Source organism: Barbus barbus (genome assembly GCF_936440315.1).
Source record: "Barbus barbus genome assembly, chromosome: 28".
Lineage (NCBI taxonomy): Eukaryota > Metazoa > Chordata > Actinopteri > Cypriniformes > Cyprinidae > Barbus > Barbus barbus.
Genome location: NC_136756.1, coordinates 15,641,138 through 15,661,902, shown reverse-complemented (window position 1 = coordinate 15,661,902; position 20,765 = coordinate 15,641,138). Strand labels below are relative to the sequence as shown.

Genomic DNA, 20,765 nt, shown 5'->3' with positions numbered 1-20,765 from the left:
ACTTCATTGTTCCGAAGAAGGATGGAGGGCTGAGGCCCATACTGGATCTGCGTCTACTGAACCGCTCAGTCAGAAAGCTGAAGTTCAGGATGCCTACTATCAAGCAGGTCGTGACTCAAATCAGGTCCGAGGACTGGTTTGTCACGATAGATCTCGAAGACGCATATTTCCATGTTTCCATCCTTCCTTCTCACAGGAAGTTCCTGAGGTTCGCCTTTGGGGGCAAAGCGTACCAATATCGGGTTCTTCCCTTCGGCCTAGCACTTTCACCCCGCACTTTCACCAAGTGTGTGGATGCGGCACTGGCCCCGTTGCGGCTTCAGGGCATCTGCATACTCAATTATATTGACGATTGGTTGATCCTCGCTCAATCAGAGCGGTTGGCGGTTCGGCATCGAGATGTCGTTCCCGCCCACATGAAAGAACTGGGGTTGAGACTGAACGCCAAGAAAAGTGTGCTTTCTCCGGTTCTGAGAATCACTTATCTAGGCGTGGTGTGGGATTCGACCACGATGCAGGCACGATTGTCCCCTGCTCGGATCGAGTCGATCCTTACTACAGTCAGGAGAGTGCGAGAAGGCCAGTCACTCACTGTCAAGCAGTTTCAGAGACTGCTGGGGCTCATGGCAGCTGCGTCCAGCGTGATACCTTCTGGCCTGCTGTACATGAGACCCCTACAGTGGTGGCTCAAGACCAAGGGGGTCTCCCTGAGGGGAAACTCACTCCGCGCTGTCAAAGTGTCACGCCGTTGTGTCCGTGCCTTTGACATGTGGAGGAATCCTTGGTTCTTGTCCCAGGGCCCGGTGTTGGGAGCTCCTTGTCGCCGCGTCTCGCTAGCGACGGACGCTTCCCTCACCGGTTGGGGTGCGGTCATGAGTGGCCACCCTGCCCGCGGTCTGTAGAGAGGTTGCCACCTGACGTGGCATATCAATCGGCTAGAGATGTTAGCGGTGTTCCGTGCACTCAAGCACTTCCTCCCAGACCTGAGAGATCACCACGTGCTGGTGTGCACCGACAGCACGGCAGTGGTCTCTTACATCAACCACCAAGGAGGTCTGCGGTCGCGCCCCTTGTACAAGCTGGCACACCAGATCCTTGTGTGGTCCCAGGGCAAGCTCTTATCTCTGAGAGCTATGCACATACCTGGGCATCTCAATGTGGGAGCAGACATCCTGTCGAGGCAGGGGCTGAGGCCCGGGGAATGGAGGCTTCACCCCGAGGTGGTGAAGCAGATTTGGGGTATTTTCGGCCAGGCCCAGGTGGACCTCTTTGCGACTCAAGAGTCAGCACAATGTCCTCTCTGGTTCTCACTGACCCCTCCAGCTCCTCTGGGACTGGACGCTATGGTACAGACGTGGCCGAGGCTCCGTCTGTACGCCTTCCCCCCGATCGCTCTGCTCCCTGGAGTTCTGGCGAGAGTGCGCCGGGACGAGGTCAGTCTACTGTTAGTAGCACCGTTCTGGCCGGGCCGAGTATGGTTCTCGGACCTGATATCTCTCCTCGACGGCACTCCGTGGGAAGTGCCCGTCAGGAGGGACCTCCTCTCACAGGCCGGGGGCACCGAGGTGCACCCTCGCCCGGAGTGATGGAAGCTGTTGGTGTGACCCCTGAGGGGGCACAGCTCATAGCTTCCGGTCTGTCAACCGAGGTTGTCGAGACCATCCTCCAATCCAGAGCTCCCTCTACGAGGAAACTGTACGCCTTGAAGTGGAGGCTCTTCACTTCTTGGTGCGGGGACCGCCAGCTCGACCCAGTCAACTGCCCCGTTGGTGCAGTATTGGAGTTCCTGCAGGCCCGTTTCTCCGCAGGGGTAACCCATTACACTGTTAAGGTCTACGTGGCAGCTATTTCGTCATACCACGCCCTTACCGGTGGCCAGTCAGTGGGTAGACACCCCCTGGTTACACGTTTCCTCCGCGGTGCGCTGAGGCTGAGGCCTCCGGTACGATCTCGTCCCTACGTGGGATCTGGCTGTGGTTCTGGAGGCTCTGTGCAATGCACCTTTCGAGCCCATTCAGGAGATAACTGAGAGACTCCTCACTATCAAGACCGTTTTCTTATTGGCTATCACCTCTCTGAGGAGGGTGAGTGACCTTCAGGCCCTGACTACGGCCTCTATTCACTTTGCGCCCGGTTCGGCGAAAGTATTCCTCTACCCCCACGTGGGGTATGTTCCGAAGGTCCCATCGGTCGTTCCACAGCCGGTCGTACTGCAGGCCTTCTGTCCTCCTCCCTTCGGGGAGCCAGACCAGGAGAAGCACAACCGTATGTGTCCAGTGCGAGCACTAGACGCATACATCCACAGGTCCTCCCTGTGGAGAAAGCTGACCAGCTGCCCGTGTGCTATGGTCCGCCTAAGAGGGGTCTTCCTGCTACGAAGCCCTCCTCTTAGTAGGTGGATTGTGGGTGCCATGGCTTTGGCATACGAGGCCTCTGAGCTCCCCCCGCCGGTGGGAGTCAGAGCGCACTCAACCCGAGGTGTGGCGGCCTCGGAACGTCTCAGGTTACGTATGTAACCATGGTTCCCTGAAGGGAACGAGACGCTGCGTCACGTTGCCACACTTCCGGCATCCCTGCCAGCGCTTGCTTCATGACTTGAAGCTGAAGCCGGCTCCGCCGCACGTGCTTATATGCTTCCTGGTCGTGACGTCACCCCGCCCGTGACGCCTCACCCTTGTTTGACTGATTACACATCATATTCAGAGCCTGGTCATGCTGAAGGCGTTCCCATATGCGTTTTCGACGCAGCGTCTCGTTCCCTTCAGGGAACCATGGTTACATACGTAACCTGAGACGTTTTCTCCAAATTTCAGATATTTGTATGCAGCCTGAAGTCCTCTATATCTTCTTTTTTAGAGAACTTCGATGACTTTTGATGAAAAACAAGAGTGAGTGCATTTGTCTGTAATGTAATCCACAGTCAATGCTCTCAACCGTGCTTTTTTAAGACAAAGTCTCACATCCTTATGTCAGAGATGTGCATTGTATCACACTAGATTATCTGGTCTGTTGTAGGCATGCATAATGTATTGCATCTCTTTCCTGAGTACCCAGTACATGCATTGAAAGAGATCTCTTTCTGTGAAAGCTCACTTGTTTTTCCATGCATTTCAATATCTGCTTCTGTTAAGTGCTTATGTCTCTATATCACAGCATCCCTTTATTCTCACAATCACATAATTCCAGGCAAAGACAGAAATTTTGAAATTGTAATTACATGACAATATGAATTTAATGAGAAAAAAAGCTTAAAGGTACACTCCACGTTTTTGAAAATAGGCTCATTTTATAACTCCCCAAGAGTTAAAAAGTTGAGTTTTACCGTTTTCAAATCCATTCAGCCGATCTCTGGGTCTGGCGGTAGCGGTTTTAGCTTAGTTTAGCATAGATCATTGAATCGGATTAGACCGTTAGCATCTCGCTCAAAAATGACCAAAGAGTTTCGATAATGATATTACACATACCTGGGGACTACTTTCAGGCACTGTGTAATATCATTGCGCCTGCTGCACCCATGGTATGGCAGCAAAGTTCCTTGATTATTACGCCAGAATGAGAGTATAGTTCCTAGCCATATCAGCCTAGAAAATCGCAACTTTTCATTTTCCGCCGGTCTTAGTACACGATGTAACTACAGAAGTGTCAGGCTTTAAATAGGAAAATTATTGAAACTCTTTGGTCATTTTTGAGCGAGATGCTAACGGTCTAATCCGATTCAATGATCTATGCTAAACTAAACTAAAAGTGCTGCCGCCAGACCCCGAGATCGGCTGAATGGTTTCAAAAACGGTAAAACTCAACTGTTTAACTCTAGGGGAGCTGTAAAATTAGCCTATTTTCCTTTATTTTGTTTTCCTTTAATGAGAAAAACAACTTTAGCATGAAAACATAATTATTGTATTGTATTAGTAATTCTGATATGTGCTTTTGTCATTTATTTATTTTTTTTTGTATACACCTTTTTTTGTATACACCTATTTATTTATCTTATGTTTTATACAAAAATTTGAAATTTTGCCTGGACAAGTCTTAAGTTCAAGTTGTTAATCTAACATTTGTCCCTTTAAAGCCCTGTCCAACTCATATCTGTAGGGGTTACATCACAATTTTTTATTTTTGTTTTTTATTTTGCATATAGTTATTTGTTTTTTAGTTTGCATACGAATAGTGTGCATAAGAAAAAAACACCTTTCTTAATTACATTAGTGATGGGCATGTTCTACATTTTCTGAGGCACATTAATAGTAATGAAGATGTTCTTTGACATAAATGTCTTTGCTACAGAATTAGAAACTGCTGTTTAACTTGCTTAAACATGAAATTCATGTCCTTTGAGGTGCTAGTCTACTGTTGTAACTGAGCTGGGTGACTATATCAGTCCTGACAGCTTGCGTGGGTTAGCAGGTCAGCCATGTGTTTAGTAAACAGCCATGTCTAGATGTGAATGCTGTAACCTAACCATGAAGGGATTCTTACTTGAATAAGGTCACATTTGGACTTGTCATCATATTAAATACAGCCTTGAACGTATTTAATTATAGTCTAAGCTCATTACAAAGTCTGTAACGGCACATATAGCCACACACTGATGACTCAGTAATTATGCAAACACTTTCAAATAGCCAAACCACGTATAAAGGGTATGTTTGGACACTTGCTGTGCATTTGATCTATCAAAGGGACGACAGAAGGCAAACAACCCACAAGTTGCCCTCTACTGTGTGAAGTACGTCATGATACACTCCTACAATATCTAATGGAATTAAATCACATTATGAGCACTCATATGGGATTACATATGGATTACTCAAGAAAATGTGCAGTGGATTCAAGTCGTCAATTTATAGACAGACATCTCTGTGGGACATTTCATTAGCATAGTTCCAGGCTGAGGCAGTGTCTCAATGGAGATTCTGGTTTAAAGCTTCATTTTCCATTTTACTACATATCTTTAGAAGAAAGGAAGGTGATTTTATTATTTTGTGTGTGTGTGCGAGAGAGAGAGAGAGAGAGAGAGTCTAAGAGGAACATTTATGTCTGTCTGGCTCATTTCAGTATCTTGTAATATCCTTAATAAGTTATTGGGGAGTATAAATGTAAACTTAATGCACTCTAACATAATATTCAACTAGTTTTCAGCATGCTCAACTGGTGCTGCGTTTTGCATTCCATGCAGTACTATCATAATTACAATGCCTCCTAGCAAATCATGCGGATTTACTGGGTTTGTGGGTGTACATACATATTTCATGATTACATGTGTATACATCTGTGTGCGTGTATGACCTTAGGTCAGCATTTAACTTGAAGCAAAATGGAAGGCATTCGAAAGCATGCCAACATTTTACATGGCGTAGTAAAGACCTCGGTATCCAATTTCTGAAGTAGATATGATATTTAAGAAAGTTTTGGTTTGATTTATTTTTTTGTTTTGAGCCCAAAGTTTTGTTTTGTTTTTCAGCCCAAAAAGGAGTCATACAGAAATTCGTGACAATGTGTCCTCACACCAATGTATTGAAAAAAAAATTGACAGCCAGATATGACAAGATAAAAAAACAATGTGGCCACTTTTAGAGAAAGTTTGGGTGGATAAGGGATCATGGAAAGCAGTTTGTGTGTAGCATTCTGGCTCTTCTGACACATTTATCAGACAACAGCATTTCTAAAGCACTTTCTGTCATTCTGACATGCATCGTGAACACCTCCGTCCGTTCAGGGTTCTCCACGCTTCACTTGACACAAAGCCATTTATTTATATCAAAATGAAATTTGAAGCATCAGATAAAGCATTTAAAACGGTGAGCTGTAGTAATACTCATGTGTTTTGATTGAGAAAACATTTTTGTATTCATGTTTCCACACTGTTTGTATTCATATGGAAATATGCTAAGCTGCAGAATAATTTACACCAAAACTATAACTATAAAGATATAGTTGTAAAAAATAATTCTCGATATTAAAGAATAGCAGAATCTACACCACAGCTATAACGATAAAGACACAGAGAAACTATATCGTCGGAATCACTTTCAGAACGATTTTTACCAGCTGATGAACGATAAAAATATTGACAGCCAATCAGAATCAATCCTGCTGTCACAAGCTCGAGAAATTAAAGAGGTAGATGAGCATGCGTTGAGAATAAACAAACAATATTGTACGCTGGTGTGGATGCTAATAGTTATCTTTATAGTTATCGTTCTTATATATATATATATATATATATATATTTATTTATTTTATTTTTTTTGCTGTGAAAAAAAGCCAGTGGGGTACAAAATAAGATAAATGTTGCTGAAAAACTATTTTAAAAATGCATTAAAATCCTGTTTGACTAGCAAGTACTGCTGTAGGCAAGATGGCATTGAGATGGTACATGTTGGCAAGTCTTCTCTGAAAATATTGTTCCATTGGGGGGCGTACTGTCTGCCTAAGCTGTCCCTCTTTGCCCCTTTATCTTCTACCCCTGTGTTTATATGTTTCTTGCACCATATGTCTGACCCAGCATGCTAGCTTTGCTATCTCGTAAGCTGTGACTAAAGAGATGTGTTCGGAGGTGCACCTTGTGGTTTATTTACTTTTATTTTGATGATTTACAGCATTGAAAGTTCCAGAGTGGCTGTGTGCCGCGATAGCGGCTCGACACTCAGGGTCGTGCTTCAGAGCGTTAAACTGTATGCAAATTGATGGCAATATTTGCCAGCGAGCCTCATAATGGGATAGTTGATGGCTTAAATAAATAGCAGTCATATACTGTACACACACACATATATATATATATATATATATATACACACACTCAAACCTGGCAGGTCTGGTGTGGTGAAAGGGAAATAAAGGTGGCATGCTGCAAGGAGGCGCGCTCCAGCGAAACGAGTAACATTTTTTTCCTTAAGTTATTTATCACCAGAGTGCTTTTGGAAAGAAAGAAAATAAATAAATAAAACTAACAGCACTCATCAGAAGCTACAATCTCCAGCTCTCAAGGTGCTGCAGAGATTTAAGGCTTTACAAGGTAGCAATGTATAAACCTTTGAATGTTCAGCACCAGTGGTTTCAAAGGGCTTATTTGAAGTTGCTTTAACTGCTGAGAAACGACGAACTGGAGAGGTAAATGTTCAGGTGGCTCTGAAGAAGACTGGTTTTTCAAAACAGGAGAGGCAAAAAAAAAACAAGAATTTTTAACAACCTTATTTCACCATTTTTTTCAAGAGCATTTCAGACCAAAGACGTTGTTGTCTTTTGAACTTTTTTGTTGTGTATAAACCATGAAAACTACAGAGATTTACATCTTATCAACAACAACAACATGAATCTGGGGCTGTTTGAAGTTTTTCCTCAAATCTGCTAATTTGGTAAAATGTTTTTTTTTTTTCTCTCTCTCTCTCTCTCTTCTCAGTTAAAAATCATGTGTGTAGTTTCTGTGCCCAAGCAAGATTAAACAGAACAGAAAAATAAATAAATAAAAAATGTAAATAATTAACATTTTAAAGTAGCTTTTATTTTTAAATTTTGCATTTTAGTTTTAGTTTCAGTTTTAATATTTTTATGTTCTTGTTTTTATTTTTATTTTTTATATTTCTATATATAGGTAATTCATTTTTATTTTAGTTTTAGTAATTTTTAGTAGTTTTGAGTACATTTACCATTTTTATTTAAGCTTAATTTTTTCCTTTAATAGTTATATTTTATTTTCAGTTTACTTTCAGTAATTCTTTTAATAAATGTGGTTTTAATTGAACAATATCAGCACTTACGGGAGCATTTTCTTAACATGTAATAATGTTAATTATGAAGTGATTATATATGAATTCATCCAGTGATCAATGTTCATATTCTTATTGTGATCATAACGTCTTAGTTCTAGGATATGTTCAGTGTTAAGAAGTTCAAGTTCAAGTTTATTTGTATAGCGCGTTTTACGATACAAATCGTTGCAAAGCAGCTCTACAGGAAAATAAGTTTCCACAATATATTTATATATTGCAGAACCTTAATATATTTAACTTATGGCAAAATTTGGTAATTCTGTATGTTGTCTGAGCGTTGGCATCCTCCGAAGTCCTCTGAGGGGTTGGCATTATCTTTTCTCAGGTGTTCGGTCATCTCAGATCATTTAAGGGTTGGATCCAGACTGAAGCTTCTGTAATTCCTAGTTACCACGGGATACAAATAGCGTAGCTGCTGTTCAAAAATTATTTGTTCAACCCAAGCTAAAGAATAGTAATAATAATGTACATTTGATCAGATATAACTGCAGTACAAGATTATAAGAAGCATTATGTGAATGCTTGGCTAAAGAGATGTGTCTTTAATCTAGATTTAAACAGAGAGAGTGTGTCTGAACCCCGAACGTTATCAGGAAGGCTATTCCAGAGTTTGGGAGCCAAATGTGAAAAAGCTCTACCTCCTTTAGTAGTTTGCGACCTTAGGGAGCGGGTTGGATTGTAGCGTGGTAGAAGACAAGTTAGGTACGCAGGAGCTAAACCATTTAGGGCCTTATAGGCAAGTAATAATATTTTGTAAATTATACGGAACTTAATAAGAAATAAAAGTCAGCAGGCAAGTGCTCCGTATCCCATCTGTCAAGATGCTTGGAAAGAAATCCTGTGACATTCTTGGCCTTCTTCAACCTCTCTAGTAGAGTGTGTTGACGAGATGTGTATACACTCATCCTCAGCTATATTTACAAGGCTTCTAACAGCCATGAAGGGCTCTTGACTGTTTCATGGCAACTTGTGCCACTTGGGAATCCACTTAATTCGGAGTGTCCTGTTTGCTCAGATCCTGAATCTGAGTCCAACCACACACTGGTTGTCACTTTAAACTTCTACAGTACCTTGAACATATGACAATTTCAATGCAATTTCAGTTGAATAGCAAATTATAAGTAGTTATAACTTAAATATAAAACAGTAAAAATATATATATATATTTCATGCACAAACATCTCAGACACTACCAAGTGACACATTCCTTTTTTACAAGCTTTGTGTCTCCGTCATCCACACATTGTCTCTGTTTCTGTCTCTCAGTAGGTGCTAGCTCACAGCGAGGGGTTGAGAGGAGTGTGTAGCCCCTGGCCTGGTGCTGAATCAAAAGCAAGCAGTGAGAAACCTGCTGGAAACGGGGCTTGCTGATTTGATGTGCGTGGCAGGGCAGCTTTGAACCCCAGTTGCTGGGTGTGCAGATAAAAGCTACATTACCGTCCTGCTCATTTTCTAAAGATCAACATCCTGCAGCCATAGAGAATCGTGTGCAATCAGCCCACGCTAAAGCACCGACATGCCACGATTCTATACTCATTGCCAATCATATCTGATAACAGTAGCCTGTTCTCTGGCAGCCCTACTTCCTATTAATGTTCTGCTTACTGCCGGTCACATTTCAACGCAGATCATTACCAGTACTGGACTGAATATTTTTCATCAACATGGAGATGGTCCTCGATGCAGAACACAAGATCCAGGGGACGATGTTGGATCCAGATCCAACTCCTCCCACCTTACATATACCTAAATCTACCCGTCTCCACTTCTGATCCCTAAACCCACCCAGCTCCACCCCTAAACCTACCATCTCCACCCCTAGATGTGGATCCAACTTCACCCCCTGGATCTTTGTTCTGAAGTGTCAACATGGCCTATGGCAGGGATTCCTAAACTTTTTTTTAGAACCCCATTGACCTAAAATATTTACTTTAAAACATATCCCCTGAGGTTTTAGGCTGCAGTCCCTAACTTTTTTAAAATGATCCGAAATCAATATTTGAGCAAGTACATAAGCAGCCAGTGTTTAAATCACCTTACTTTAGCCTGATTCACAACAGTAAGCTTATTATAATGTTTTCTAATTTGAGTGGTATGGGTAGGTTTTCGCGGGAAATTCGAGCATGGCACTGTGTCATTACGTCACGTCTGTAAACATAAAGAAGCTGTCCTGGCTACAAGGCTATCGCATGTGAGGATCCTGCAGGTGGCGGATCATTTAGCCTTTTCTCACAGCAGCTAAAATAATTAAATTTATAATTCTGATAGCAGATTGTGATCCAGAAAGGATTATGTGTTTATGAAACACATGTGAATGAAATGAAATTAAATGAAATTATATTCCCGTTTTAAATGTGCCTCTGATTACAGATAGCCTTAATATACAAGATTTTTATTTGAAAGAAAACCAGTTCAAAGGGAGCATAATTTGCTTTTTGGGTTTAAAGAATTTATTCATATAAAATTCAAATGGCATGACAATTAGATTAGACTGTACAGAAATTGAAATCTACACGCTAATACACACTATGTCACGCAATGCTGATGTTGTTAACATTAATAATTTGAGAAAACAAAAATAACAATAATAATAATTTGCATGGTTTGATGTGATATGAGCTAACCAATCTTTAGATTAAATCTGGTAGCGCGATTTATTGTAATGTTTTTTTTTTTTTCCGCAGTTGGTCAGAACAAACATGGCAGACTTGTTAATTACTTGTTCAGATGGCAATATACGATGAAAATTCTTATTTTGGTCATATGTTCCAAGACATAGGCTAGAAGCTGTGATTGCGAAGTACGTAAACATCCACACCGGTGTGGTGAATGACAGCAACAAATTCACCTCAAAACATTAGATTCATCCGTGCTGCAGCCATGCCGGAGCATATCCCACTCAAGGAAGATAATTCCGCAAGCAGCTGCAATTCCATGTTTTCAAACAGAGATGGCGACAAAGAGGCAAAACTTACAGACTGCAGGTTTAATATTTCAATAATTCAGCATCACACGTGAATGTTCACGGTCCCAATGTAGGTTAGTGTATATTGAATACAATATTTAGAATAGAATATTTCATATTCATTCATTTATTTTTTATTTTTATTTTGTACATCCTTATGATTTATTTAGTTACCTTTCCATCAAATTATGAACCCCTGCTGTTCCTTCACAAATCTATTATGCAACTTATTATATAAACTTGTGCAAAATGTATTGAAAGTTTACTCTGGTGCAAGCATTATTAATGGAGGTATAATTTAAAAAGTCAGTTGTAAAAGTCAGTTGTATACTTATTGATGCCAAAATAATAATAAAAAATAGGGCTTCAAATTGTATTAAATTAATAATAAAGACTATCACAAAGGAACTAGGCCTATTTGTCAAAAAAAGCACTGACTACTACTATTGGACATTTGCACTGTGTACATGAACGCAATGGCCTATCAGAGCTGTTTAATTTAGGTTTACAGATTACAGCTAGTCCAAATCAGCATCTGATTCACAAATTATTTAAATTTCATAAGTTTAAACTTCTGTTTGAGGGTGGCACACAAAACTGAATGTTGAAGAAATGTCACCTGACATTCTAAAATTATTTTATAGTTGTAATATGATTGCATGATTATAATGTAGATGGTGGAACACCCAATAAACACGGCAAGTGACTGACCTGAGAAATTGAGAATGCTATGATCAACAAAATGTTGACATGGTGTAAATGGAGGTTTATTCTGCTTTGTTGATTGTAATGAGAGTTCAGAAGTCAGGGCTCAATAGTTGCTCTGTGTGAACTTACAGCGTCAGTGATAATGTCATATACACATTGTTTGCTTTTGGTGTATGATTTATTCAATAAGAGGGCCAATGTGAAATTGACTGTTTACGCACAGTTTTGATTTGCAGTTGCATAAAATGGCAAAAGTATAATTCAGGATCACAGTTTTCAACTTGTTTTGGATGTGGCCAGAGAATAAAACATGCAGTTTTCCTTTGTTTGTTATAATTGTACAGCCCTACTCAGAGTCAATCTAGTATTTTGTATTTGAAATAGTCATATACTCCAGCTCTGCTATGCTGCATCGTGAACAGAAACACATTTTTGGATTTGTACCTTTGCACACCAGCACTTAATCTTTCGGGAGGTTGGTTGTAGTTGACTTTTCCAGCTGGCTTCAGCTCAAAGAACTATTTAAAATAAAATGTTCTTATTAATCCTTAACAGCACAGTATTTTTGACACTTTTGCGTTTCCCTTTCTGCAGCTTAGCATTGCTCACATATCCATGCAAGTGTGAGATTGGGCTCTTTATAACTTTTAGATCCTTATTTTTTAAGTATCATTACAGTAATATTTCCCTAATCGGTAATTCCAAACTTCAAATTGAGAGGGCCTCCTGTAGCTGTGTTCAGTCTAATTTATATAAAGACTCAGACTCATTATTTTGTACATTCATTTGCTTTAGCGGGCTCCAGGTCAGAGTTTCTGCACACCAGTATGAGCACTCAACTAAAAACTGCTTTTTCCTAAACAATAGTTGTTTTTCTCCTGTAACATATTTGCTTCAGGATATCAGAAGTACTGTAGGCTACAAACCTGTTATATCTCTCCTATCTTCACTAAAATTTATATTTCATTGCACTAACATCCAAATGTTTTTGAAGCACCGTTGAATATGGAAATGAGCTTTTTAGTTGATTGCCTTGATTTTGAACAAATGTTCTCACCAAGAACTCTTACAGATGTTGGTTTTGTTTGTATGATTATTTTTCATTTCACAGATGCGCTTGGGGTATGAAGATTATCAGTCAAAATTTCAGCCTCATTTTATTTAGAAACTAAAGTTTCATTATTCAGAAAAGAAACAAAAGAATTCTGCCTGAAGGATGCATCTACTTTTTATGTAAAGACTAAAATCTCATGGACTTTTAAGTGTGATCTGTCTGATACCAGGCTGCCAAGCCACAAAAAGCATCAATGAGTTCCTTGAAAGGGCTTAGGATTCATAGGTATTCATTCCGAATGCCACTCTTGACCAAGAAGACCATACGTAGAAGGCTGACTTGAATACGCTAAACTTTATTTGGATATACCTGTGGAGTTCTGAAAGAATGTTTGATGTGACAAAATTGGAACTTTTTGAACTCACAGATCAGTGGTATGTCTGTTGATAAAAAGGCATAGCTTATGAGCAGATGGACACTATCTCCATGGTCAAACATGGAGGTGGACCTGTCTTGTTATGGGGTGTTTTGCTGTTACATGAATTGGAAACCTTGACTGTATGACGGACTTCATGGATAATTTGAAGTATCTGGCCATTTTAGCAAAGATTGTGATACCTTCGGTGCAGAAATTGAAGCTGTCAGTGAGAGTCACCTGTGTGTAGGATGGCCGAAGGAGGTGAATCTCTGAAACTTTTCTCCATTTCAAAAAAGACGAAATCTGCCGTATGGAAATTTTTCAGGTGACGTAGACTAACGATGTTCCGCACAGATGAAGTTTTAGCACAGATCGCTAAATAAATACTTCCAGGTCGAATATAAACTATATATCTGTGTCATCTTCATTTCTCCCTCTTTCACCCCTGATCAAGACAGAGACCCACCTGCCGTTTGTTTCAGTGTTGAAATAAATACTCTTTGGCTTGCTACCGAGGCAGATAACTTAACTAATTAACTAGTTAACGTCAACTAGTTTCCTCCCTCACGTTACTTCACAGACCGGGGAATAGACTAAAGTACTATGTTTCTGCGATTTAGTACAGTTCCTGCCATTGTTTACATCCGTTCAAAATCATGACATTTAAAAACAAACTGCTGGCTCTCAGGTGTCTTTGCCACTGTTTGAGTGTTGTACGGAGAGAGGCCGTGTGTGTGTGTGCATGCGCGTGCGTGCGTGTATGTCAGTGTGTGTAACACACTCGCGCGCTCTCTTTTCTTATGTGTATGTGCACACATCCTTATACCTCACCGCTCCAAACTTAATCCATGAAAGGTGAACATTCCTGCATCATAACTTGGACAGAAAGATGAATGTGTACAAAGTGAACATTGTTGAGCTGCAGGTTTAATGACTGCATTTTGTTTTACAGAAATTATGTTTTGATTATGTTTTTGATGATTGAGTTGCAGGTTTAGGCTCACTTAAGCGACTCCATTGTTTTTTTGTTTTCATTTAGAAGATTTTTTTACAGAAAATAATTTATGTTCTGATTATTGTTGAGCTGCAGGTTTAGGCTCACTTAAGTGACTGCACTTAATTTAATTAAGAATAATTCAAATATTTATTTTAATTAATTAGCCTGACATGTGTACTTTTCCAAAATGTTCTATATGTTTCTTAAAAATAAAATATATTGTGTTCAGTGGAAAAACATTTTTTGTTGTTTTTTTACCCAGACATTTATATATAATCTAAAATAACATATTTTAGAGCTGTAATCGCAATACTGTGAAACTGTGATATTTTTATCTAAGGTTATCATACTGTCAGAATCTCATACCGGCCCATGCTTATAATAAAGTGTAAAAGATTCTGCACAAAACGTGACTTTTAGGGGTTGAATAATTTTGTGCATGAATGTTTAGAGCCAATAATATTTATTTATTACAACGTTACATTTTCAGAATCACTCAAATGTGTATTAATAAACTTTCTATAATCATTTACTGATGTCTTTGTTGAATTGGTTTCATAAAACGTTGATAGATGGATAGACAGACAGACAGAAAGAGAGAGAGAGAGAGATTTAGTGATTTATTCTTAGCGAATTACTGGTATAGAGTCAGCTGAAAGAACCTTGTTGAGTATTCACTGACATTTGCTTAAACTGAAGTCCAAAATCTCTGAGGTTTACATAGCAGATGAAGGAAGCAGTGCCCTTTAAATAGGACACTCCCTAACCTTAAAGTCGGATAACCCAAGATTTTTGATTATAAAAAAAAATGAGTGGGCCAACTTGCTCTTGTGGACTTGTTTGCTGAAATTAAAATTGCAAAAAAGTTTGTGTGGAGCAGAGAGTACACAGCCTGCGGGACGTATGTATGTGAGTCATCTAAAAACTTTCTTTAATAAGACAGCTCATCTCAGCGGACCCCCTACAGAAATAGAGTTGTCAGATACCTTATTGAGCGCTGAAATGCTTGGCACTTACCACACAAGGCTGGAATGATACAGGAAGCCACAAGGATAGATGAGACTAATTTTTTAACAGTTTTCAGTGTTGCTGCGAGCCTTGAATTGTGCAGATCCATCATTATTGTGGTGTGCGATACTTTTAGAGGAGCCGCTGTCTTTTCTGGCTGGTGAATTTGCAGGGATCTGAAATGCAAAATAAACAGACGTGCTTTTGCTCTAACTGTGGGGACTGGGGAAATGTAGATTTGACATTACAATTGATGGCCTTTTTTGTCTGACTCAAATGGAGTTTTTTCCATCGTTAAAGTCTCAGTTGTTTGGATTTTGCACACTCGGATACCTCCATTTGTTTCCAGTCTGTCAGAGTACTACACAACTAAAGATGAAGCCCTTTTTATTCAAACTACATAGAGAAATATAACGATGCATTTAACCATGCAAATAGCTGGGGACAACCATGACATATTATTTATTATTATTTCACTGAGGAGATGCTCACAATGTTTGCAATGCAAAAAATTAAAATACTAATAATCAGTGTTTTCCCTCTATTTTACAGGAGGACAAAATCTAAACGTCCAAAATATGTTATAGGTTTATATGAATATTTCTGATATATTTTCTGTGTATACTTTAATAGCGAGTGAGAGCACCCAACAGAGAATATGGATATGGTTGTAATACAGGTTATTTATTACGTCTTATAAAATTTTAAACATTTGAACATATTAAATATATATTATCTCATTAAATATACAAACATAATTCGAGAATATATCTTGAATTAATTTTTGAATCATAATCTACATAATTTACTAAAATTTTGCAAAAATGTCACCAGAATGACTCTTTTGATCCATCATATGATGAACTAAACTAGATTTGGCTGCCAGATTGGTCTTTATTTAAAAGATATTTTGAATGCTCACACGTCTGATGTAATTTCAAAGATGGCAAAATCATCAGCCTTTTTTGTTTGCTCTTTTCTCCTGTTTCTCTACAGGTGGTGAGGTGCCCTACACGACTTTGGCTACAAGGATGATGATGGGGGTTTGGTGGCTCTTTGCTCTGATAGTCATCTCCTCCTACACGGCAAATCTGGCTGCTTTCCTCACCATCTCCCGCATCGAGAACTCCATTCAGTGAGTGCACACATTTATTCAAAGTGTTACTCTTGCAGCTAGCATCAAACACTGTAATCATCTGCACAATAACAAAACAACAAACAACTTTCTTTAGCTTTCGATCGTCATCTCAGTTAAATATGTTGTTGTGTAGTTTAAGCATCACTAACAAAGATTTTGTTTGGATAGGAATGGTATTAATTGAGCAGCATTCTTCCAGTGAAAATGTCTGTCCTGTTCTTTTTCTGCTACAAAAATGTGTCTAATATAGTCCAGACACAAAAGGTGTTTTCAGTTCAATTGTGTATATAAATTCTCACGAGACGTCAGTACAGGTGTCATGGTGCTCCTGCTTCACAAAACAGTTAACGTGTGTGTGTGTGTGTGTGTGTGTACACCTACCTTACCATTTTTGGGGGACAAATTTGTACCCAGAACTGATTTAAATCTGACATTGTGTGTGTAGAAGATCTCCTGGGGGCATGCATACTCCCTGTTTTAATTTCCTGTGGCACAAATTAGATCTATCATTCCAGTGGGAATGATGTCAGATGTCTCTGCACCAGTGATTCATTTAACCGCCTGGTTGAGTGCACAGAGACAGACAGAAAAACACTGCTTTTTCCATTTTGAAAAGGTGATTTTTGAAGTCTATTCCTAAAGTAAATTTCATTAGTGATGAGGTGTTACATTTTAAACCAGAGCGGCTGCTGCTCTTCCTGTTATGAAGATCATGGCCTTCTATTATTAGCATTCAGAAGTCAGGAATATGTCATTTCTATAAATACTAGTAAAAAACAATTTTTTAAGTGATGGGTGGATGTGTAATTGGTGATGAATCTTGTCAAGCATCAACAAACAACAATGCTGGATGTTATATGAGAGTATAACTTTTGAATATTTGAAATAGACTGAAATGGTGTCACTTCCTATTAGTTTGAGGTGGTGCTTTAAGTGTGGATCAGAATCAGAACGCAGAATCCTGTTTTGATTAAAATGATTGTTTTAATTATTATTTTAACTAGCTATATCATTCAATTAATTTTACCCTGGAAAACCTGTCAAATGTAACAATAGTCAAAAACCTTTATATGGACAAAAATTAAAATTAAGTTCTTCTTTAATGTCTAGGTAAGATGTTTAATTTATGTTTAATGGTCAAAGCTCTGTAGTTTTTATTGTGGGGCCAAAACATAAAATACAATTGAGGAGTGTACAAATAAATGTTCCTCAAAACCCTTGGTCTTCATAATTCATACTCACATTTTAACATTTCTTTACAAAAAATTATGAATGGATAATCAAAAAAACGATTAAGTCCAGTAAGTGTTCTTCTTTAAATATTGCTACTGTACAGTTATTCTTACATTTGCTTTATACTTTTTTTTTATAAAAATTAAATAAAGATTTCACAGCAGAAAGTTGTGACAAGCTGAAGGTGGATATTTTTCAAATTATACTATGAGACCTTTAACTTTAGTTAAAAAAAAGATCTGTCATATTCCGGTCACACTTTATATTAGGTGGCCTTAACTACTATGTACTTACATCAAAAAATAAGTACAATGTACTTATTGTGTTCATACTGTATTGCAAAACATCATTGCTGCTATTGAGGTGGGATATGGGTAAGGTTAGGGACAGGTTTGGTGGTATGGGTAGGTTTAAGTGTGGGTTAAGGTGTGAGGGATAGGTCAACAGTGTAATTATAAATGCAATTACAGAAATTAATTACAGATGTAATTACATATAGGTATTTTTAAAAATATAAGTACAATGTAAAAACATGTATGCCCACAATAAGTGCATTGTACCAAATGATTAATTTAAATATAAGTACATAGTAGTTAAGGCCACCTAATATAAAGTGTGACCCATAATCCTTTCCAGTCACTGCCTTGACTCTGCCCACTATGAGATGTCACTAATCAAGTGCAGTAATTAGACTAATCAGACAGTGCCCAGCAGTCATAGAGTTAACTGTGTTTTGCTATAACATGTACTCTGTGATTTCTAATATCTCATATGTGCTTAATCTAATTCAACGATGACTAGCAGTGATAGAGTTAATTGTGCTTGTAACGATCCTCGTCTCCATCATATAACAGTGTAGGTGATTTGGGGAGGGGGGCGTTACTAGGGAAAATGAGAGTATTTAGTATTTATTTTTTCTGAGATCTCAGTTTGTTTATTTTTCTTTGCATTAGATTATCATTAATGAGCTTGTGCTTAGATTGCTTGATTCTAGCTCTATGCACCTAATTAGGATTTCCATAAATTTAAATGTATTATCTTTTAATGTGTAGACGATGGCAGGGTCATTACAGAAATAATTACAGCCTAAACTCCGCACCCAGGGGTCTGTTGTATTTAAAATGCACAATTCAGTCAGGATGAGCTGAAAGATTTATGAGACCAACTGGGTGTTGGGGTGAGTTCACAATTACATAGTTACATTTTTCTTGAGAGGAGATACGTTACTTAATAGATTTAAAGTCGGTACTGTTTGTTTAGTATCATATTCTGTGGTTGCTGTGAGAATTTTAAGCCAGATGGATAGGGGAGCAAAAGGAGGAGCGTTAGTTCATCAGTCTCTTTTTATCGACTTTACTGATCCTAACCCAGTGTTAATTAAATCAGGGCGACATCAACTTATCGACAACTCTCACTTACCACACATAGCTCTTAACCAGTAAACACAAAATCTATGCATTCACTCGTTTAATTCATCAGGCTGGTCCTTGGGGAATTCAGACAAACGCTTTGTACTTATTTGATATCGAGTTTATGTGAAACTTTTTCAGTGCATCTGAATTCTGAGGTAAGTATCAAAAGCACAAATCAATGCGCACAGAGTGAAATTTAACTGTAAAAACTTTTTTTGTTTTACATTATGCACATGCTGGCACCATGATGGCTCTGATTCAGCTGTAGACGTTTAGAGAAAGGATTTATCATCTTGTGAGTGAGCAAAACACTTCAGATGGATGTTGTTTGTGCTGATTGCCATTGTTTTGAATGATTTGCAAAACTGTGCCACTGATTTGCTGGATGTAATGCAGTTTAGCAAAAAAAGAAACATGTTACTGATGTTCAGTTTCATCCCAAAACAGCATGAAAATGCCATCCAATTTGCCTTTTTAACAGAGAAAAGTACTAAAGACTGTACTGCCGCCTTAATGTTTAAATCTGCATTACAATGTGCCCTTGTGAGGAAGCGTGTTTGAATATTCATGCATATTGTTAAATCGGTTTAGAAGTATAAAAATGGTTTAAGAAACAGATTGTACAATGCGGCTCCATACGTGTCAGTTTTCAACATGGCTGTGAGATGCATCCATCTGTGAAGGTGAAGGAGGGCCAGGCTACAGGCTTCTCAAGTGTTTTTTTTTTTCTGTGCTCTTTTTGCCTGCCATGCCAGTTTGCCTGCGGTCTGGCTAGTCACAGTCACTCTGTGCCATAGATGACAGTTTTCCTGGGCAAAGCAAAGAGATCAGCTAAGCGGCCATAGCATTTGAATGCCGCCAGATGGTCACCTATAAAGGGTGTGAAAAAGCGTATACACAGATAGATTGCTATTCTTGAGGCTAACTGAATTTTGCTGTAACAAGAACACATTGCTGCATTGCAAATGTTCCACTATTATTAAAATTTACCGAGATGGATTTAACTGCAGTCAACTGAAGCTATAAATATTGCACCCTGTTTGAAGACCTCATTTTCTGGCTTTTACTGCATGTTATTCAACTGTGAGGACATCTATATGCTAGTGTACTCATAAATGTAGATGCTTTTAAAATATGCAGTTTTTCTCTTTCAGGAAAACAAACTTAAAATATTGAAGACTCATCCTGCACTACACAGATTGTCTCCAGATTTTCTCTAAAATGCTAAAAATAACTGTAAAATGAGTTTAAAAAGAAAAAAAGTAAAAAGTAATTTATTGCTATGTTGGCGAAGCTGAATTTTCAGCATCATTACTCCAGTCTTCAGTGCTGCATGATCCTTCAAAAATCATTTTAATATGCTAATTTGCTGTTCGAGAAACATTTCTTCTTATTGTCAAAGTTAAAAATAGTTTTGATAGTGGATTGTTTTCATCAGAATTCTTTGATTAACAAAATATAAAAGAATAACGTAATGTCTTTACTGTTACTTTTGATGCATCCTTGCTGAATAAAATAATTCATTCAAGTCCTTCTGTGTTTCGCTCAAACTTTTCTATTTTCAAACTTTCTATTTTAATGAGAAATATGTCAACAGAGGAGTTAAAACTGCTTTTAGTGCTTCTATATTAGGTGCAGAGTGACCCACAGAGTAGAACACAAAGACAAAGGACTTACTTACTGAAAGCCAAATTTCACAGAACGGGCCAGCGTTTTTCAGTACTCCTTCAGTGGTGTTTTATAGTACTGCAGGGTACTCACAGGTCATTATTATAGCAATTCTCCCTGCAAATGACACCCGACACAAAACCACAATTCTTAGGGAGGGGCGGGGATTAAGTGCCGAGATTAATTGGGAGCAATAAAGATTAACATTTGTGGGCAAGTTCATTAAACCTTCAAAGGGTGCTAGCGGAGTTAAGTACAAGAAGAAGACGACAGCTGTCTGATGTAATAATATTTGATAAATTAGAGGTCAGTCCAACTATCTGCTGGAATCTCAGTGGCACCAACCCATGCTTTCTGCTGTCATTGACATATGATGTTCAAATGTACAGAAATAT

The 20,765-nt window shown here is 38.7% G+C and overlaps 1 protein-coding gene across 1 annotated transcript in view; it reads left to right on the top strand.

Annotated features, from left to right (window-relative positions):
• LOC306848013 (glutamate receptor ionotropic, delta-2) overlaps positions 1-20,765 on the top strand; it is a gene marked incomplete at both ends in the record, with an annotated part of 396,902 nt that overhangs the window by 334,765 nt on the left and 41,372 nt on the right. The window contains one exon of the mRNA XM_079382321.1: positions 15,916-16,054. Coding sequence (XP_079238447.1) covers positions 15,916-16,054 — 139 coding nt within the window. The remainder of the gene's footprint in view (positions 1-15,915; positions 16,055-20,765) is intronic.